General features: G+C 43.2%; 2 protein-coding genes across 3 annotated transcripts; both read left to right on the top strand.

The window, feature by feature from the left end:
- Positions 1 to 995: 995 nt before the first annotated feature.
- LOC119729180 (ras-related protein Rab-13-like) lies at positions 996 to 12,048 on the top strand. 2 transcript variants are annotated; one of them, XM_038201714.1, is made up of 6 exons: positions 996 to 1,546; positions 7,056 to 7,220; positions 9,544 to 9,743; positions 10,114 to 10,203; positions 10,562 to 10,672; positions 10,836 to 12,048. In XM_038201714.1, the coding sequence occupies exons 1-6, from the start codon at positions 1,432 to 1,434 to the stop codon at positions 10,941 to 10,943; spliced, it is 789 nt and encodes a 262-aa protein (XP_038057642.1). In that variant the 5' UTR covers positions 996 to 1,431; the 3' UTR covers positions 10,944 to 12,048. The 2 variants fall into 2 exon arrangements, with proteins under 2 accessions (XP_038057642.1, XP_038057641.1); XM_038201713.1 differs by lacking the exon at positions 996 to 1,546 and adding an exon at positions 3,772 to 4,253.
- A 115-nt stretch (positions 12,049 to 12,163) lies between these two features.
- Positions 12,164 to 14,859, top strand: LOC119729181. The gene is made up of 2 exons (XM_038201715.1): positions 12,164 to 12,916; positions 13,664 to 14,859. The coding sequence occupies exon 2, from the start codon at positions 13,697 to 13,699 to the stop codon at positions 14,213 to 14,215; it is 519 nt and encodes a 172-aa protein (XP_038057643.1). The 5' UTR covers positions 12,164 to 12,916; positions 13,664 to 13,696; the 3' UTR covers positions 14,216 to 14,859.
- The last annotated feature ends 8,130 nt before the right edge of the window (positions 14,860 to 22,989 follow it).

The following is a 22,989-nucleotide window of genomic DNA, read 5'->3' as shown; positions in this document are numbered from 1 at the left end:
CCGCGTGTATGTGAACGACATTTTGCGATCCCCAAACTCAAATATAAATACATGTAAATAAAAAAAAATCTCACTGCACCATTGGCGTGTTTGCAATATTCTCACCGAGCCTTGACAAATCCACTACTCTCCAAAATGAAACTACATGTACTTCACGATGGAATTCCCCGTAAGAACAAAACCAGGAAATGTAGTCCAATAGTGTGTATTTAATCCATCGGCCCAAATGTCATTGAAACTAGCTTGTATGATGATACGCCTCGTTCCCGCGTTATCACAACAAAATGACATTTACTGTACATGTATACTTGTATAGAATAACACGGGACGAAGGAAAACATGATTCAATTCACGCGTATTCATGCTCTTTTTATACGAAGACGCCAAAACGTCAGTGTTTAAAAACGTAAGTACATGTATATACATGTTTCTTTCAGATTTACGCCACTGACCAGGCATATAATTGTCTATGATTCAGAAATCCAATCGTGACGTTTTTGGTGAAAGGTTTCATTTGTATACCTTTTTTTAATGGTTGCAGTCATGCACATCCTTGATTGACATTAAAAAAACGGCAATGTGAGATTCCCTCTGTCCTTTGTTGTCTTTTAACTTTCTTTTCAGTTTGTCCTCACATGAAACCCCGACCTATTTTTTCCCACCACACAGTGTTTGGAAAATTGTGGTAAGAAGCCCATGAACCTGACCACCTCTGCACAACTAAACAGCATCAGATGTTCTATTTGAACTAGTTCATTTTTCAAGAAGATTCGTCCGGTGTAATCTCACCGCAAAAAAAAAAGTATACAAGAAGGCAAAACAAAATCCACAACCGACATACTTTTCAGGATCAAGAGATTAAAAAGTGCGGCAGCTTATCTTGGCTGATAGTACAGTGTAACTTTTGTCTGCCCAAGTAGCGCGCGGGGATAATGGGGGTTAAAGGTCAAAGGTTATCTGCAGGAGATAGAATGTTGACAAAGATTTCGGTGAAGAGCCAAAGTTCTCGAAATGGTGCACTGAAAATGTGGGTGCCAAAGTAAGTAAGCAGCATTTTGTAAAACCAGAGCACCCGTAGAACAAGGATGATGTTTTATTTAGGTCTGGGCAACCAGGGTGTACAAAGGAGCTATTCAGTGGACCTCAACGAGTGTGTTTCCTTCAAACCTGAAGTCTGTTTTGTGTTGGACTGTTGGCTCAGGCCGGGGACATAAACGTAAGTGATTGTGAGTAGCTTCAGCCGAAGTGGGGAACGACCACCGTCATTGAAGTTTGCAGACCAAGCTATATCTTCTTGTACGGAGAACACACTGGACGTCGACCACACTGTCCACAGCACTGTCGACAATTTACTGTGGACCACAGTCACCACACTGTCGACAAGTTACTGTCGACAAGTTACTGTCGACTACCCTTACTGCTGGAGTGTATATGCCGAAGACGACCGGTCCCGACAACCCTGGTCGTGCGGGGCGTGGCGGTGACGCCCCCGATGTGAGGGAGAGCCACGCCTACTCGTTCTCGACAGCTGTAAATTGGTTTGCAGGTGAGTCAATGCACATTTTCATGGGAGTTTGTGTCTGGTACTTAAAAGTAATGACCTTCATAAATTATTTTCCATCACTATACACATTATAAGTGGCGGTTCTAGCCCCCCCCCCCCCCCCCAATTTGTCTAGCTCCCCCCCAAAAAAAAATCCTTAAAAAAATTGCACTAGCAAAATGTAAGAATGTGACGTACATGCGAACGGTCTCCCCTAAATAGTCGTTAGAAGGGTGCATTTGTACACTTTTAAGTAGTGTGCCTGATTGTAGGATTTTATCAGCGCTCATCCCCATTGAAAATATGGCACGCCCCCCCCCCCCCCCCCACACACACACCTATTGATTTTCGGAGGCCTAAGAGTCTGGAGAAAATAACCGGTCTACATTTCAGCACGCCTCCCCAAAAATTCTGGATCCACCCTGCTAGCCCCCCCCCCCCCCCCCCCAAATAATGGCTCTAGAACCGCGCCTGCACATTATAGCTCCATGCTATACATAAACATATTGAAACTTAATTGGGTTTGGATAAACATATTGACTGAATATGGAGATTGAAATTACTCATTCTATAGGGTGTGTGAACAATCATATTATTTTAAAGTGATGGAGGATTCAGGATCGATAAGATTAATGCCGCAAGAGCTATAAGAAAGCACGGCTTCTCATTATGTTGTTCAAAGGATTTTAACGTCGAATTTTCCCCACTAAAAGCCCGCTATCAGTTGGAAAGTCTACTAGCAACCCATGTCATCTTTTTTGCTCTGGACAGAAGCTATTGCGGGCAGAGTATCGAGTGTCGCAGTAAAAAAAACAAGTGCGAGAGCACAATCCTGCATGAAATCTATCAAAATTATCCCTGCCAGAGCTTAAAAATGCGACGCCCAAAATGCGACGCTGATGGCATATATGGAACACTGTACTTTAGATTTACACCTACATGTATAGGCCTATAGATTCATAGCGATTTGTGACTATAGCATCACTGCATATATTTTGCCTCCATTTACAAACTTTTCATAAACTTCTTGCCGAATTGTTAAAAATAGTTTTGTTAAGTATAAATACATTTGCTGTTTTTTGTAAAATTAAAATGTGGTAGTTATATTTTATGGGAAACTTTTGTGGGCTTATTTCGGTCAATTTTCCGGTGAATGACTGATTGATCGACCACTAGTAGATAGTGGCATGTAGAAGCTCCTGTCAGAGCTTAACGTACTGGGATGTTCGTGTTAAGGAAAATGTTTTGTCGTTGAGCTCTTGGTTTCGTAATACCCTCGGTGTCAAATAAACACTGCAGTGGTTTCGTAGAGATTGTGAAGACTTTAACCCTAAATTCACCCGACCGTACGTTGCATGACTTGTGATCCGTCATGATTATTATCTTATCGGTTATAAAAATGTGTCACAAGTCAAAGTGAGCTACAAAAACATGGACAGGGTTTACTCTGCAATGCAGGATCACAGAAGGTCAAAGGTTGATTTATACATATAGTTGAATAAACAACAACAGTAAATGGAGAATACATGTACAGATTTTTGTACTAATAACAATGATTCGTAAATGCTGAAATCACGTGAAACTCTACAGCAATTCATTCAGCAGAGGCGGATCGGGGGGGGGGGGGGGGGCTGCGAAGGAGAGGGGATGGCCATGGGAGTCGCGATCGGGGGGGGGGGGAAGGGGGGCACTTGCCCCTCCCCCCCCGACGAGCAAAAAAAAAAACACAAGAAAAAGAGGCGGAAAATCATATTGTTGTTTATTTAATGGGTTGGGGGGATGTCCCTACCCACCCTCGAAAAACGATCGATCGGGAAAATTCTGGAAAATATAGTGATTTTTGCCCCCCTCTAGAAGAAATCCTGGCGACGCCCATGGGGATAGGTGCCAAGAAAACACCGTATACCCCCACTGTGACAATGAAGGTCAATTAACTGTCAAATTTAAAAACCGAGGGTGCTGTTCTGTTCTCTGAATCTCTCTCCATGCTCCGTCCATCGCAATCCTCTCGTCACGGCATGCGACAATGCCTTTTCAAAACAGCAGCAAAATAAGCTCCTTCTCATAGTGAATTTGCATGTACATGTATTTAAATCGAGCTGTCATACAGAATCCTTAACCATGCATAACAGATTTTACACGCTACGCTTGATATGGTGCATTTACAGTCGTATGAGGAATAAAATGGTCTGACCCGAAAAAACTCTCTAAAGACCATATTGTCAATTAAAATAGCGAGTAGCTACGAACAATGAGTACTAGCCTCAGCCAACTGAATAGCGTCGCGTATAGGTTCGGCGGTGGTTGTGTCAGCCCTGCCCTTCAGCGCACGCATTGAAAACTTGTAGCTCATCGAATAGCATTCTTTGGGAATCACGAGGAAGCCATACTGAGAACCAATTAATATGAGGAAACTAACGTAACTAAACGGGCTAGAAGGACCATTACAACTCGGACTGTCGTTCAATCCGAAGGACTCGGCAAATTAGAAAAATCACGGCACTTTGACACGGTGGACTTCAGGGGGCAACGGTTTTACACGGAGTCACATTCGCACTTTCCGGGGACAGCATGCAGAGCGCCAGGACCTTTCGAGCCAACTCGCGGAGAAATATCGGCGTTGCACCCGTCCGGAAAAATACCGACTGCCCCGTTTGTCATGGCATGAGGGTATCGAGTGTTAATGGCGTGTTATTCTATCGGACTCCAGGTAGGTAGCAATGCATGACCCATGAACTGAGGTGCAATTTGCGTAGTCCCATAAATGTGGCTCAAACAGCGGCGGAGCCAAGGGGGGGGGGGATCCCCTGAAATTTGGCAATCGCAGAAAATTACGAAACTGTGATTATCATTTTTAATTAATTTTTTTCCGCAAAACCCTTTTTTCGCGAATGGTCCGGTTGTTTATTTGAACGTCCCGTGGAACGCGTATAACGATTCATATTGTCTGACAATGACCGCGAATTCGGCTTTGAACAGGGCCCCATTAAAAGATGGTGTCTAGCCCCCCCCCCCCCAGTGGCGTCGCCAAGGGGGGAGGGGGGGGGGCAGGGGGGGCACGTGCCCCCCTGGAAAACCTAGTGCCCCCCCCCCCCCATCAAATGCTGGTGCCCCCTATCCTCTGCAAAATTCTGCGCGTTGTTAAAATCATTACCTCAAAAATAGCAATTTCTGGAGATATCTTCAGATCGAATTTAGCATCAAATGTGGCACCATTTTGCATCTAGCCCATCCTCCGTATGCGAAAATTTTCCAAAGGGGAGGGGGGGCACCCCCTCCCCTTAGACCCCTCCCCCAGGACGGCGATCCGTATCCACCTAAGTGCCCCCCCCCCCATCAAATGCTGGTGCCCCCCCCTGTGCCCCCCCCCCCCAGACTGAAAAGTCTGGTGACGCCACTGCCCCCCCCCCACACTTTTTGATTTTACGGAGGCCGGGTTTCCGGTGGAACAAACCTGTCTATACCCTTGAGCACGGATAAAATTTGGTTGCCCCTCCATACATCCAGTCCCTGCTGCCCTTCTCCTCCCCCCAGGACTAGTCCGAAAATACTGTGTATGAGAGTCCCAAAACATAAGTTATTGAAAACATGCAAAAACAAGAAAATAGACTGGCACCTAAAACAACCAGTCCAACACAGCTTCAGTACTGCATCAATCGACCATGCCAAAAGAATTTAAGAAACATGTGGCATGAAGCGGGAACTAGTCTCAATTTATACGCATTTCTCCATAGTCAAGCCACCAGACTATTGACACTGAATGAAGAGGTCATTCTTTTCAAATAGTTGGACCATGGTTGGACATGTACCAGTCTAGTCTTTAGCCCCATTTTGAAATCACTTGACTTCCCTCTCATGTTCAAAATATTGCAGAAAAGTCTCCTTTAAAAATTGAATTGAGTCTGCAAACTTGGTTGGTGAAATACTGAGGACATTTTCTTTGCCCCAGTGGAATTTTTGGAGAAATTTGCTGGCTATAAACTGCGAGTAAAGTGGACCTGATTTAGTTTTGCACGTTTTAGAGCACTCCAGAGCCCTGTCTGCCCCAGGACGAGACCCCCCCCCCCCCTATATCCGCTGGGCTCAAATACTGGAATTCCTCCGTATTGTGAGTCACACACCGGTCCATAATGGTGGTCAAGTTACCGTTGATGTATTGGACAGGATATTTTGCTGACATAAACTATGGAGATGGAGATGGAGGTATTTTGAGGAATTCGAAATAGGGACTTTTGTTTTACTGATATTCACCATAGAGGCTACTTACCTGGTTAATGACCAGGGAAATTGAAATGGTTAACATGTACACTTGACCTTGACCCAGACAAAGTAACTGCTACAAAGCTTTGTTGGACAATAAATTCACTGCACACTTTCCCAGAAAGTTACAGAATAATGCCGCCCATTTTTTAAATGTGTATTAAATTAATGGCAAATTATAGGATTCACACCTGCTTTTCCTTTTGTTTTTCTTTTCCCCCTGTTTTGTAGTCTGGTTCCCAGACCAAAATATTCTGACTATTCCTGATGAATCTTAGGTCAGGTAGCCTCCGGTAATACATTGTCACGTGACTAAAACGGGAGGAATTCCTCCTTTTTAATAATTGTCAGTTCTGGAAACCAGACTACCTGCTTTGCTTTTCGAGGGGGGGGGGGGGGGGGGGCCAGTCGCCCCACTTGGCCCCCCCCGGACGCCCATGCTTCTGTCCGTTAAATGTGAAACTTACGAAAGCCCGGTGGCGAACGTCAAACCATTTTGCGTGAAAGGTCGTTTCTATTTATATCTATTGACGTCACTAGAGCGCCTTTTCAATATTCCCGGCCGTTTGCAACGCATCACTGAACTGCTACGTGTTTGTGGCTTTCGGATTTTCTACAAGAATTACTATATTTGATGTCCCATTGCATGCCACACGGGGCTTCTATCAGATTACCATATTACATGAACTTCTCTGTGAACTCCGTTTCGTTTCAGTTGCATGGGCCTAGCTTTCGAATAACTAAACCAAAAAGGCGAAGGCCAAATGAAAACACCTCGCTTTGAAACATTTCACGCGAACTGTGTGGAGGCTCCCATGTGTGCGCGATCTTCGCCTCTGTACCAGTATGGCGAATAGACGCAAACAAGTACTGGAACAAAATGTTAGCCTCATGATACAGACACAAGAGGTTGACCTCACTGAAGAACGAGACTACACGAGATTAGACAAGGATACACAATCTCCGTAAGCCCTGCATCAACCGGCCGCAAGAAAAATTGTATGGTGCGCTGGGCAATTGATGGGAATAACTTGTCGGGAAACGCGTAGGATTGTGAAAGAGCCGAATTGAACTTAAATGATTTTACGTATAATGTACTGATGCCACTGCGGTCTGAGTCTAGTGCGGACCGTGGGGCTCCGACCCCCCTCCCACTCTGCAGGCCCTCCCCCAGGCCCTCCCCACCCACCCACCGTTGCCTGCCTCCCCAGCCGTGCTCGCTTGACAATCGTTTCCATGTTTCGTTTTCTAGAGATGATGAACGGAGGGCCGGCTCGGCGTAAGGCCGATGAGATAGACCCGCGGCGGGACCAGCCGTTCAAAGTCCTGATCGTCGGGGGCTCCAGCGTCGGCAAGACCTGCATACTGCGGAGATTCGTGGACGGGGAATTTCCTAGCAAGTGCAAAGCCACTTTGGGTGAGTCAGACCCCAAACAAATCCAATCTCTCCAAGATCTGTCGAAATCCACGAGTAGGGTTTTGGGAGTTCTTGCAGCGCCTAGGTACTGTAAATTGATGTGGTGTGTGGTACTGGGATTCCTGCATAGTGCAAATGTTTTGAGGATTCATTAACCCTAACCTTCCCAAATCTTCCAAAATGATCTTTGAAAAAACACCCACTTACAGGATGGCTATACTGAGGCCTATGGCAAAAATGTGTGGCTGATTTTGGAGGATGCACTGTGTCAAGGTTTTGGGCCGGAGCTTGTGTTGTTTGTGCTCAGCCGTGCATAAATTTAGGCCTATATTATACATGTACACTTCAAATCCTCCGCACTGCTCCAGCATGTCACTGGCTCTGCCTCAACATATTGACAGTGATTACTGGAGGATTTTGCAGGATTGAGGCAGTGGTCACCCCTCCAAGGACCACATTCAAGCAGGATTTTGCAGGATTTAGGTTGCATCCTAGTAAAAAATGCCTAGGGAGTGATGGGGTTAAACGTTCTTTAAAAAAATTGCCTAATTATTATTGAGAAAAACGCTGCAGCAAATCGCTTTACCACGGGATCGGAGTTACATGAAGTGAGTACAAATTGTAAAAGTTACCGGGCCAGACGTTTGATCCAAGCATTATACATTCTCAAAGGAAAAATACTCTTGTAGAGATTTGTTGTTGAGTAGGGAAGCCAGGTGTGTCCTGTTTGACCTCTACCCTTCAAAAACTCTTAGATCATTACCCCAGCTAGTTGTTATCATCGTACCAAAGTAACGACAGGTTTGGAGCCAAGTGGGAAAATGAAAAACTTCCGAAAGAGAAACCGCACTTTTATCTCGTCAAGTAACTGTGACCAATTGCACAATGAGTGTTGCGGTCTTGATGTTTTGGTCTCGTTGGTTCGGATATTGCGTGAACCGATGTAATTAGCCCGAGAGCGAACTTGGAACTAAAATCTCAGACAATAGAATTATCATTTTTGTTATTGACTTTTGTGGCGATATGGTGGCGCGTCCGGTCTGCATAATCAGTCTCTGGTTTATGCGCAAATAATGATCCGTAAATCTTTCAAATATTTTGACAGATTGTAAAGATACAACTTGGTTATTTGATAAAAGCAGTGTCCGGGGGTCGCACGTGCACATCATAAAACTAGATATTTGGGGGTTTTTTTGGGGGGGGGGGGGGTCAGATAGGAACTTGTGTGGGAGGGAAGAGGGCGCTATATTTACGGGAGTCAATGGGAAACATCATGCTAGCAAGCTGGTTTATTCCCATAGACACTGATGTTAAATCCCCATACTTGAAATATCTGTTTAAAATACTCAGAACTCTCACAGGTGTTCAGGCTACACAGAAAAATGATGATCAACGTGTCCTCTATCATTTTCTTTTCAATTTTTGGTGGGTTGACCGATAACTTTTATGGAGAAATTCTCACCCAAAGAAGACCACCCCTAAAACGAGTGATGTTTCCTAAACTGGAAAAGTAGCCCATTTGAAAAAAAAACCCAACAGGATCCCTCCACAACATGGCTAAATAGCACCACTTTCGGACCCAATTGCATCCAAAATGCTTAGAATTGGAAGCCCTAAGTCCAGGCCAGATGTGCAGTGCCATACGTATTCAATTCCCCATTCCATGGCTCTCAGAACTCTCCAATTATATAATACTTTGAGTGTAAATCTGTTATTCATGAGCTCGGCAGACCGACTTTTTGCCTATTTACTGGGGTGTACCCCTAAAGGGGCGTGTCCGCCGCGCGAGAAGAGAATTAGGGCGCTAAAACAATGAGCCAACCCTAGAGAGTTTCAAACGCAGTTCGAGCCTACCACCTCAGTATCCATTGTTTTATTTCACATTCGATCGACCGCTGGAAATCCAGTAGACAAAATATATAAAAATCTTGCCGCCATTTTGGTTTTTTTCCACCTCGTACCCACACAAGTCATCTTCTCAGATTCTATACTATAATAACCTCGGGCATGGTGCACGCGATACCGTGTGAAAAATTTGTATCGTTCGTCAGAGGAGTACAGGCAATAGACCATTATCATGTTGCAGCCATTTGATTTTTTTCCCATTCACATCACTGTTACCAAAGCGAGGCTGGAAGAAAAAAAAAATAGTCTGGTTCCTTTTTGCACAAGAACCAGTATCATTCAGTACTGTTATTGGATACAGGGAACATGACTGAAATGGTGGCAGCATGATAAAGGTCTATAGAGATCAGTGGGTACAGGTTGTTTCTGCGCCTCGGTGTGACGTCATTTTAACTTTTTTTACGGCACTTAATGTCAGGTTTGGATTTCAAAATCCGCTGCGTGCAAGTGGGCGACCGGTTGATCAAGATGCAACTATGGGACACGTCGGGCCAGGAGAGGTTCCGCTCCATGACCCAAGCCTACTACAGGGGCGCCGCGGGGGTCATGATCGTCTATGACGTCACGGAGGAGACCACGCTACATGGGCTGACCAGCTGGCTGGAAGATGTCAAAAAGGTAGGAGAGAAGGGGCGGGCCTTGATTGGGTGGCGGAAGGGGGGGGGGTTAAGTCTTTAACCGAGACTGCTGAATTTTGGTGGTTAATGACGTCACAGGGGAGACGCCACAACATGTTAGCTGCCAGAACTGTGTAGGGATGTTATTAATGAGTTTATGATGAAACTAAAAAGTTTAGTATAGCTAGTATAGTATAGTACGCCGATCGAACGTAATAATTATTTCATTTGAGAACTTGATTTTTTAAGTTCTGTTGCTGTGCTTGCTGTCGTTATAGTCGGAGTTACTCTTTTTTTGTGTGATGGAGCTAATTCGTTATCGTTTCGTCACCCAATTTTGACAGAGAAATCTATCTGTTTTTGCTCGACAGTATGCGCCAGAAGATGTAGATATCATCATATTGGGAAACAAAAGTGATGTAGTTGAACAGCGAGTGGTTTCCAAAGAGGCTGGAGAAGAGGTAAGTTAGCTATTTTTATTAATAAAGTTCCATGGAAAATTTAACTATCTTGGGCGGGCCGTAGTCTCCCAAAGAAAACGAGGGGTATGAAATTATGTAGTGTGGCATCGTGGAGCCGGACACGTCCGGTGGCGACGCCGAGTTTTCGGCAACTCCGCAGTAACGCTCTGACTATATAGTCGTCATGCTCAATGTCGATGGTTTTGATGTGGTCAGTTACCCACAATCCTGTGCGCTTCCGTGGGAATGACCTTGGTACAAAAATAATCTTTATGAGTGACTGGGGTTGGGATAATGTAGGAATGAAGTGATATTAGTAGGTTTTGAAGTTTTTTTCCAACTTTTTTTTCGAACACAGTTCGCGAAGAACCAGGGGCTGAAGTTTTTCGAGACCAGTGCGAACGACAACACGAATATAATGGAGGCCTTTGAAGAAATGGCCGTACTACTGGCGAGCAAAATCACAGCGGTAAGCGAATTAATCAACCATCTTGTATAGCGCCATCTCGTGATTAGTACCAGACATTGGTTGGCGTCCTGCAATATTTTGGAATGAATAACTAACGATTCATTTTATCTTTCGTTCATCAATTTCTACCTGGGGATAATCGCTCTCGTCTGTTTCTTTACAGACAAGGAAACGAGTCAACAGCATAGCTATTACGTCACCAGCAGAAACCAATGGCGACGCCACCAAACATGGCGGCCCGGGCCCAGTAAAGCCCAAGTGTGCCTGCTAACACGCAAGGGAGACTTGCAGACTATTTATGGACAAACTTAACTTCATTTGGAACTGCGAAGTTGGATGATAAGTGACAAGAACTCCCGGTAAGTTCTGGAAAGGACGCTGGAGATTGTGAAGAAAACCCTGCCAATTTGATGATGAAGGGGGTTGACTGAATTGACACGCCCCTTTAGGGATTCGCTGGAGGACATGCGAACGTGTGAGGGCGTGTTGTCTAATGACCTGTTGACCAAAATGAGGTGACGGATCGTCCGTCCATGTTTTGCCCATAAATTGGAATTCTTCATGACGGCCACTGGTCTTTGATGTCATCTACACAAGCGTCTCCAGCGTTGTTCGTATTCAGATCAGTTTTCTCTGCGCATGCGTACACACGGACGACTATGACTACACAGCGCATGCGTACATGCAGACTGACGAAACAGTACTTTTAAATATTTGTTTGTGTGGTTGAAGTAACTTGTAATCCAGCGAAAAAGTTGTGCCGATTTATCTTTTGGGGACCACATGACACATAATAATGTAAGTGTGTATTATTACGCCATTCGGGAAATTAACACGAAGCTAACTTTCAAGCAGACTTGAAATAAATAGTTTCTCAGGTTTTGAAGAAAATCATCGGGTTTCGTCGGAGAAAAAAAATGCACTTTAGATTAAATTTGTGCATGGGAAAGAAGTTGTGGTTGACCGATTTATTTTCGTCGGTTTCGGATCTTTGGTAAAATTCAAAGATATTCCTTTTGGGGGGAAATAATTGCCAACAAATATTATGCCAAAATCATGCAATATTCGTGAATTTTCTTTGTTAATGTAAGGTGTGAGTTGTTGATATTTTGAAAAAAGCCATTTGTATTGGATAACCAGACAACACCACTGTACATAGTTCAAGATGCTGAAGTCCATATAAACAAAATTAACATAATTAATGATTACCTTAACATTTCAATGACAACAATGCAATTTTTTAAAATTTAATCTTGTAAATTGTATATTTTGTATCAACGAGACTGTTTTTCAGCAGGATTATCATGATTATCTTCGCAAGCGAAAGAGGCCAATATTTTTACTTTCTTTTTGTAAATAAACACGACAATGATAAATTGCGTCTCTTGTTTTTTTTTAAAGTATTTATTTATATTATAGACAAGCAGCCTCGTATGTCGTTGACTACACACACGACCCGACAACAACTTTGTAAACAAATCTGGAAACAGAAAAGAACACGAAAACAATGCAAAGGTCTTTCGCTGTCTGATTGCTTCAGATATCAATAGAAAAATAGTGATGTTTACTTATAGAGGGCGCCCTTTGAAGTCGTTTGGCTTGGAGACAAATTCTATGCAGTCTGCTCGTGGTATTACGGAAAATGTTTTTGCATTTTTTTCTATAAAAAACCTTATCATTTCAATATTTATATTTTGGTGCTTTTTGGCGTTATGTTGTTATTGTCATTTTTTTTGTGGGGGGGGGGGATATTATGCGTAGCTGTGCCGAGTGGTTCTAGATAATCGATGCTACTCCATTGTGTCCCACTAATTCTAATCGATACCCATGATCGATTCTTTCTTTTAAGAAGCATTCCAGCTCGGCATTACGGCCCATCATGTTTATCGATTCTTTTGCATCTCACGGGGATGGTCTGTAGGCTACAGTGACCCAAGACACAAACACATTTTTGGCTGCTCTCACTCCTTACGTGCCCCGTGGAAGAAGAAAGCAGATTTCACGGTTTCAAGTGGATCTACTTAATTCACGAAACTTGGTTTCGACCTAAATTCCTTCAGTTGAGATTTTAATCGGATTAATAGTCAGCATAAAGTGGAAACAGAATGTAGCTTGTGTGCATAGACTCACTGTGGTTAACCATTCATCGAAACTTCAATTTTGTGGGAGGAAGAAATCCACATGATTGTCATGTCCACTGCGATGTGGCGCAAGTATCGCCACAAACTATAGACGCCTGATCGGGTGAGTTCATTGGTTCCGTTCCGTACACTGTACAATCACGAGGCTTCCATAATTTATAGGATTTGCTTGTAAAACATGACTGCCGATAAAACGGGCTACTATAGCCATCATTAAATGTGCATGTGTGGTACTTTTTCAATTATTCATTCTCGCACACGCCAGTGGTTGTGTATATAGAGGTTTTGCACAGTGCGAGGGGAAAAAAATGTTGCAACCTGACGTCACTTTGTTTTCTTATTATATCATCTCAATGAAGGTCATTCATTGCAAAATTTGATGATAAGACATGAATCTGGGATTGAGAATCATTTCCAATTTAGTTAGGAAATACTTTTTTTTTTTTTTTTTTTTAACTCTCCTTAGACTTTGTACACAATCGCGGAAGTGGCGTCAGGTTGCAGCATTTTTTCCCAGTGCGATTTCTCGGTTTAGTTGCAGTTCATCTTCTATGAAGCTCCACTTTCTTCAAACTCAATTTTAGAACATTCTTAAACCTTGTTAACCTTTTAGTTTGTTTGTACATTAAAATTGGATCACAATTACCGTTTTAGGGGAGTGGACTTGGTGCCGAAGGGAGGGGGCTCAACTATAGCGTCAAAAAAGAGAGTTTGTTCCTCGACCACAACCTGTATTGCTCGAAGCAGTGTTATCATGCATTGATATATTTCCAAGACCTTTGGAGACACGCATACTTTAAGCAATTATGTACATTTTCTTAACTCTTTGACCAACTTTTCTACCGTGCAGGGTCGAGTCAGTGAAGATCCACCGATCACCCAAATGCCGATGTCATTTCGCTCTCCAAACCCCGGGAAACCAGGAACCACAGCCCCGCCTGTTGCCTCGGAGAAAACTCGCATCGAGGTTTTCCTCCCGAGTTCCTCGGAGTCTTACTCTGAGAGACAGGACGTCGACTCCCTGCCGGAGAGCACCGAGTCACGGACAGTAAACGCCCAGGGACATCGCGACGCACCCTCCCCCGTCGACGGGCGGGAGTTCCCCGTCAAACCCACCATGGCTCATCCGCTGTACCAGCCTGGGCGTCGCGCCGAAGACGACCCGCCCAAACTCAAAACGCGGTTCGCTAAGTTTTCCAAACCCGGAATGGACGCTGAGTTAGCCGCAACACCGGGGACCTTGTCCGCGGCACCGGGGCATGGGTCGAAGTCTACGGGGCTGCCGAGCGAAATTGACGGCCTACCTGGCCCTGGGATTGGCAGGAGCGCTAAATTCTTGTCAAGCTACTCGCACAACTACGGGCAGAACGAGGGTGGAAAAACATGGTGGTCGGCAAAGTAGACAGATGCTTGAGAAATGCTCGCCAAAACTACGGAAAACAAAATAAATTTAACTTTTACAAATTAAGACATTTGACGTTTTGACTTCCATCATTCTCATTCTCGGGTACATACAGGTGTAATATTAAAATGCTGTATGCGCATGCACACTGACTTGGCCATCCAGCCTTTCTAAGGGACATATGATGCAAGAGCGCATGCGCGTGGACTTAGTACTTTTTTTTTTTATTCAATCATACAAACCTGAATATTTATATATTACTTCCGAACAGTTCAGAGTAAGAAGAGCGTGTTGGCCTAGTGGTAGGCACTCTTGACGCTCATGCCGGAGGTTGCGGGTTCGAGTCCTGGCAGAACCACATTAGAACATTTTATATCTTTTTGACTTATATTTATTTAATTAAAAAAGAGTAAAATTCTGTTTTATTTTATTTTATTTTATATAGTTGGGGTAGACACGCGATACAAAACTCGGAGCGCCGCAGGTTTCCCTGCAGCCAGTCCGAGTTGCCGCGGCCGGGACTCGAACCAGGGGCGCCGGCTTGCCCGTCGGCACCTCTACCGGGTGCGCTACCTGGGTCCCCCAGTGAAAATCACACTTCCTATAATTAAAACCCTTAGAATCGCCTGAAGAAATAAAAAAAATAAACACCGCCCTCACGATTCCAACTCTGGAATATATCAAGCATCTTTCGTACTTAGTAATAAAACTAACATTTGGATTTCGGACCACTTCTGAAACCGACTTTCGGATTTTCAATATATATCAAGCCTCGTTTCGTACTTAGTAATAAAACTAACATTTGGATTTCGGACCGGCGATCATTTAAGCAAGACTATTGAGCACTACAGTCAACACAATAATAGAACTGTACTAATGAACAGTAGAATTACATTCGAAAGTTTTATTGCAAAATTCAGTTTGTTCTTATTTACATACACTATATTTTGCAGACTCTATACTACATGTACATAAGAGCATCTTTACTGCCGCTACTATTTCGAATTATAACAATGTATACTACATGAGACGCGCAATTGAAAATAATGGTTACAAAATTAAACAAAATTACTTCTTTTCAGAAATAGCAAAAACATTAAATATCATTTTGTGCACTGACAGAGATGTATAATTCCTAACATATTTCTTGGCTTCGATTGGAGGCATCAAATCGACAGCTGCCTGCCTAACGTTACTATGAACAAATAGTTCTTTTAAATCATTTTTGTTGAAACAGGTGATTTTTGAAATTAGTTTCTACTCTACCAAATTTTAAAGTAAAAGTTGACCTCTGCAATACACGATTCGGAGGACCAGCCTCTACGTTGTTCACAAAAAAAGGTGAAAACTTAAATGATTTTTAATTTCTGCGGAACGAGCACATGTATATGTAAAATTTGGTTGCAAGTTAATACAGAGTAAGTTGAATAGTTTCTTTCATTTTCGTAATAATTGTGACAAATGTCAATTGACATTTAGTAAATATCTTAACTTTGATTAGCAAACGTGAAACGAAAGATCAGCATTTTCAGGGTTTTTTTACGCCATTTGAAAGTGACCAGCATGAGGTTTAATATAATGTATATGTACATATAAATGATGCTGTTTGTGTCCTGGTTGGTTAGTTTGTATACAAGACTCAGACGTAATTACTAAGATAATGAATGTCATTGAAAACCAGTAAATAATGTAAACAATATCAGTGATCTCGAGATATGAATGTTTCAGAGGGAACACAAACTTTCCTATTGGTCAGTATCGATCGTTTGAGAAAACCACGGGCTGGAATAACCAAAATATAAATATCAAAATAACATTGTATTGCTTTATGCTAAGACTATTAAAATATTACATGTACTTCTATATTTGTAGACTGAGATAATATTAAGAGTGTCGAGGTTTTTTTTATGGAGACAATCCTGAAAACTATATTTTAATGATTTTGCAAAGTGAGGTATTGAATTTCAAAATTGATCCCAGCAGGAATGATTTCTACAAAATTTTGATCAAAATATTAAAAACAGAAAAATAGCAAGTTTCTCTCACCACTCAGTAAAACATGCAGGCCGGCTGTTATACGTCATAGTTACGTCACCAGTTTTATTGGCATGAGGAAAACAGCTTCACGACTCAGTGATTCCAGATTTCTTCGGGGTAACTGATGTGTCCGGGGGCGTTGATGCGGACGGCGTACCTGGGCGGGCGGTTCGGCACGGGCGGCTTGAGGGTCTGGTAGCAGCTGGCCCGGTCGATCGGGAAGTGACCGGTCTTTGGGTCCGCGATCCGCTCGTAGTCTCTCACCAGGTCCTCGTAGCAGGGAGGCGGGTCGGGCCTGATCTCAGCCGATCTGGATCACAAGAGAGACGAAGATTTTTTCCCAATAAGTATACAGGGCCTAAGTATGTTTTTTGTTCTAGTTGGAAATTGTTTTTACTGTCTGTGGTCTAGATTTGCACCGGCAAAGACTAAACGATCTCAACGACGCAATATTAGGGGTACAGATGAAGCACTTGTGCCGCTGCTTTATTTATGCATTCAGTGCTGATCTTTGTTTTCATTTTTTCGAAAACGAAAGTCATACGTAAAAACTTTTCTTCACAAAAATGAACGAAGTGTGTTCTACGGGTGTAAACCATTGACCAGCGCCCTCTATGGAAAAAAGAATATCGACTCTAGAAAGTGGCTTCCACGAAATGTTGGATGACAACTGTTTGCTCGTATGCGGTATGCATGAGTGATTTCTGCTTTGCGAGTGGAATTGTAATTTTCCTAGCTAAATATTTAAAAAGAACTCGTGAATGTACGCCAACTCCAACAGACCGCCCTCTTGTGATGCTAATTAGCCATGCCATTGTCCTTACCGTTGCCTCGCCATCCTCCGCTTGACGAGGATGAACAAAATGGCGGACGTGAGGACGACGACAAGACACGCTAGGACTGATAAGAAGATGTACTGACGCTCAATGGTTTCTGGTGACAGAGAAATCAATATCATACAGAGCTAAATTAATTAAGAAAGTGAAAGATTAACAAGAATATCAGGTTTAGATGAAGCACATGCATGCAATTACTGAAGAGTAAAACGAGAAATTCTGAACCGTTACAAACTAGACTCTCTACATTTTTTTTCAGCAAATCTTTAAGGTCACACATAGGAACAGCCAATCAAGGGGAAGAAATAGAGTCATATTAATCTGTATAATGACCAGTTTAAAGATGCCTTTAATTGTGGAACTGTTTACTACACGGTGATCACGCACTACGCTCAAGGACACCCGTGTAATTATGACCGTACGCATCCCGTACACGGCGCGCAGTGGTCGGACTCTTACCGTATTCTACCATTAATATATTACCACGTTCGCGACAGTCCGTACTCGTACACGGTTTCTGCATTACTCGTACTCAGATCGTATTTGCAAGGTAGTGCAGTGTCACTACTGTATTTGCAGATACGCCTGTATAATCGCACTCACGTGTGGACTCGTACACCGGCGGAATTGTTAACTCGCACTCGACTGGGACTCTGAGTAACTTTGAATTGGCTTTTTTATTTTAAGCTAAAGATTTTATTTGGTAACTAAAAGTTATACCCTTTGAATGAAGTGAAACGCCCTGTTGTGATCTATTTGTGAAAGTCTTACCGTATCCGACAAACTGATCTCCTTGTGTCATCCGTGTTTTGCTGTCTGCCGCAACTGTGGGAAAAGAATGCATGAAACAGTCGTACGCATATTAAAAAAAAGAGATAAAAAAAGTGAAGCAGATAAAATACACTACAATTAGTCGTCTATATGGTACAATGTTATTTAAAGAACACGAAACAGCCTTCAAGCTATATATTGTGGATTAACAAAGATCTCAGTACATCTTATTCTGCATTTACGTCGTGTGTCGCGTCGTACCGTCGTCGCCTCGTCATTTCCATCTTGCAGATTTTCGTGCCTGAACGTCGCTCATTCCGTCGCCCGTCGCGTCGCACCGTCGTGCGTCGCGTCGTACGCTTGCGATTAATACGGTGGCGCTCAATTTCTTGGTCCATGTTGATCGTATTTTGCCATTTGTAAGCCCACCACTATATTGCACCAATCACATGACGCCCCTGTATTAGGCGTGGCCAAGGTGAGGGGAGCGAAATGCATACGTGGACTTACTAACGTCTCTTTAGTAATCTAAATCCGTTTAACACCAACAAATTTTGGAACCAATTACTCAACGCAAGCGTTAACACGATTATAAAATACTTTGAATAGTTTCTGTCTGCATGATACATACAAAAGTTACAAAGAATGAAACATTTTCTCCATTTTATCGCCGAGTCTCTCTGATTAAACTGGCCAATCCTGGGCAATCCAGTAACCAACACAATATACTGTATCGTCAAAATAATGTTATCATTTTAATAACTTGCTTTAGAATGGTTGTATTGTTATTCCTAGAATTTTTACGAATGGCGTCATTACCATGTTCCTAAGTATACAAAGCATGGATGAACAAGGAAGAAATCAAGGCCTGCGGTTTTAGTTCAGGAATGTAGTTTGCCACAGGAGACAGAGTCGGCCGAGACGAAACATTAAGAGCGCCCTCTATAAGCACAAGGGCAAATTTAAAATTGTGTGAGGGCGATACGGTGCTACGCACGACGCGGCGTACGACACGACGCACGACAGTGCGATGCGACGCACGACGTGAAGCATAACGTCCGCGTCGTGAGAAGTTGCCACGCGACGGGAGACGAAAGGAGTGACGTTCAGGCTTTCAAATCTGCAGGATGGAAAGGACGACGCGACGTGCGAGGACGGCACGACGCGACTCTCGACGCGACGTCAGACTGCGTACAAAACCAATGGAGAGCGAGCGACGGTGCGACGCGACGGCACGCGACGCAACGGAGCCGTCATGCCAGTGCAGCGTGTCATCAATAGTACACCATATTTTTTTTCTCAAAGCAGCCTAAACTGGAAGAATACACACAATAGCCGCAGACAATAATCCGGAAATTCATAGAAAGTTTTGATATCCGACTGCTGTTTGGACTCTTGAACAGTTTATAAGTTTGCAGGAAGTGGGTTGATCAAAATAGAAAATAGGTAGGAAACGAAACCCAAAATCTAAACTTATGACCCACCGGGACTGGCCTGGATAGGGGTATGGTCCGACTAAAAAAAACCCTTAAACCCTCCAAGTGGGGTGAGAGTTGGTAGGCCACGTATCCTGTGGTTTGGTGACAATGGCTTAATGTTTTCTGTTGTTTTGATTGATCAACATGAAATAAAAACAAAGAAAGTCAGCTCATTGGTTGTCAACTGACGAGGCAATCGCAGTTCCTGCAGGGTGTCATTCGATCGGGGAGTTTGCCAGGCCAGCTCCGGATGCTCAGTACCGGGAGTTTAGAGGCCTTTGGCCCGCGATGGTGCAGAGGGAGCTACGCGCTGCTAGTCCCCGTACCGTCTCGTATTATGACCCCCTCTGGTTTATTAATGTCTGTAAGAATCTTAAGGGATCTCCGATCATGAATCATCAGGTATAAATGTCACATCTCGAGGTTGTTGAATGTTGCAGGGTTTAGAAGCAGTCATTGCTAGACAGCAGCAACTTACTGGGACTCGACACCTATTTGTCCTTATAATTCGCAATCATCTTTTGAAGTTCAAAGATCGCAGGAAAATAAAAGAGAGAATTACTGTTGACGATTGAACCATATAAGAGCAGACAGGCTCAGAGAATGCATTCAGCTTGGGTTATGTCGTGTGTTTTTTGGTACATGCAATAATATACGTTTAGTTTATAGCAGGGCAAAATAAAAACCGTTTAGAAGGTAAAACAGTGCTGATCTTTAAATGGGCGACTGGGTTTGTAAAATGAATTACACTGAATATGTTTTGCTTATTTTTCAGTTTCATTGCAACCAATCTCCAAAAACCACGTGTACAACTCCATGCATCCCTCTCTTCAACTCCCAAATTAGTCTGAACTTTCAAAGTCTCATGCCTCACGGCGTTCTGACATTTTGCTTTCTTGATTTCCATGTGCTTGTAATAGAAGAGGCGTTGTAGAAGGTTAACCACATGTATATAGGAGCGTCAGAATAGACCTTTATAATGTTGCGGCCATCTTGAATTTTCCCCCATTCAAATCAACGTAACCAAAGCGAGGCTAGAAGGAAAAATAGTCTGGTTCCTTCTTGCACAGAAAACTTTATCATCCAGTACTGTTATTGGATACAGGGAGCAAGACTGAAATGGTGGCAGCATGATGTACATGTATAGGCTAGACATGGTTATAATTACCCTCGCATGAAGGAGTAGGCGTGTCCCAGCCCACCGTCCTTCCTGTCCCGTCACGCACCATGACGCAGCGGGCGGAACCGGCAGACGCGTTGGACAGCCGGTGACCTTTGGCGCACTCGAAGCGGATGACGTCACCGTATGAATATTCAACGCCCAGGACGCGCCCGTTGGCGGGCTGGGTGGGCGGGTCGCACTGACCCAGTTTTACTGCAAACAAGGGAGGAAAATAATTACCATGAAGTTGATAGTGTTCATCAGATGCGATTTAAACTTTAAAATGTAGAGAGGCATCGGGAAAAGTGCAGAACCGACAAGGTGAACTGTTTTATTTCTCTAATATTGTCAACAGAGTAAAGTTTTAGAATTTATTTGGGCATATATCATTTTTATTAGAGAATATTTGTCCCCTCACATGCAGGAAATTTGCTTTTACGGGATAAAAACCTCAAACAATCCAAGAAACAAACAACAACAAATATTAAGAGGATAATGCACAAACAGACTGACAAAATGGACAAAAAAAAAATCAAAACAGAAATCCCACTTACAATCAAATACAGACAGCCTGTCCGGTCCGTCCGCCAACCGCAGCTGAGACCTGGGCCCGCCGCAGATCTCGTCCGGGTTCCCGGCGCAGGGCATCTGACACTGCCGGTCCGACTGCCGGTGGTCCGGCAGGACCGCCCCGTACAACTGACCGCAGTAGCACTCCTGTCCGTTCTTCAGACCGGCCAGTAAGGACCCGCTGGCCAGGCAGTGGTCCCGGCACGACGCGACGCTCATGGTAGACAGCGTCACGAAGCCGTCCCGTAGGCGGGAGTTGAAGGAACCGCTAGGGTCCGAGTAGCATCCAATATAACCCGGTGCTGCCAGGAAAACAATAACTCGTATCAATCAAAGTTCTTCAACTCAGATTTATTTGGTCACAACACAATTTAAGCTACCATTGATAAAATCTAATAATTACTTGAGAAAATTAGTTTAAAGTGAGTAGAGCTTTTACGTCAGGCACTGTTTCTAGAAGGAACACTACGTACTTGGATTGTATGGGTTGAGTATAAGAACAGAAACATGTCCACATAGCGGTATAAATACGAGTAAGATTGCGAGTCGAGTGCGAGTATTGCGAGAAATGACTGCATCTGAGTACGAGTATTCGTCCGACCGTGTACGGGTATGATCCAATAAAGCATGTAATGTGAATTCATATACGAGTAGTGTTTTTGGTAACGGGACTAGTGTTGTAACTTAAAAATGCTTTGCTATCAGGAACGGTTTCGAGAGTTTTGTTTAGCAATGCTGCACGTTCAGTTAGGATAAAGGTAGGTCGTGTACATATTAGACTATGATTGTGGTTTAGTTCACGCCACAGGAACAAAGGTGCATGCATTTTGTTATGAGACATTTTTGACTATGCTTTGTTTTTGATTTAGCTGGTTTTGTTTTACGGGTTTTCTTTCCCCAAGTCAACAGCTACCGACGTCATCGTCGTTCATAGTTATAATTATTCATCAGAACTGTTTTTCTGAAGTCATATCTATAATTGATTTTTGTAAAAAAATCTATTCTTTGTCAGCGAACAGAAACAAAACTTCCATGAGTTGGATGACTTCTCGGTCATTGAACCATCGATGATAGGTGTATCCTGCTAGCAGGATATTAAATCCTGGACAGACTTAACTGAAATGGAAGAGTTGCTCATTTCTGTAAAATTGTTCTGTAATGTCACAAAATGAGGTGCCACAATGATTTCTTCATATATAAAAAAATCTATTCATTGCAATGACTTGACTGTTTTAGAATCTGCACGTCACTATATGTTTTTTTAAAGGGAAGAGTACAATTAGGCGTAAATATCAAACAAATGAGGCTAACCATTTTCATAGTTTTACTGGCTTTGATCATCTGAATAATTTCACAGGGAATAACGCCTTTGTTATAGGTGGATGTGTGCGCTTTATAAGTACCTAGTATAATTATTATTATTAACAACGGAACGCGAGAGTACTTTTTGAATATTGTTCTAAATCGGCAGTGTGACGATTCTGAGCCGGAAGAGTGACGAAAGTGAACCGGCATTTTGACGACATTCGACCGGCAATGTGACGACAGCGAACCGGCAACGTGTCGACAATGAACCGGGAGTGTGACGATTCTGAGTTGGCGATGTTGGCGATGTTGGCGATGTTGGCGAAAAAATCCCCCCCCCCTCCGAGTAAGGCACTAAAACGGGTTCTTGACGAGTACTGAAACAATATTACGACAGCGATATGACCAAGCGAAGCCTCTCTGTGCGGTAACGCGTGATAATTTCGCACGTAAATCAGAAAACATGTACGGAATACTGAGACAAAAGAAGCATGGCCATAAAATAATAATACATAATCTCTCTTTGTTGATGGAAGAAAAAGTGGGATTACACCTTCCAAAACAAAACAGAATCACTTATACAATCCTTGAAAACGATCTGCCATGATTTTATTT

Source organism: Patiria miniata, unplaced genomic scaffold, assembly GCF_015706575.1.
Source record: "Patiria miniata isolate m_02_andy unplaced genomic scaffold, ASM1570657v1 HiC_scaffold_20, whole genome shotgun sequence".
NCBI lineage: Eukaryota > Metazoa > Echinodermata > Asteroidea > Valvatida > Asterinidae > Patiria > Patiria miniata.
Note: the sequence above shows the minus strand (reverse complement) of the source record. Positions and strands in the feature narration are given on the sequence as shown.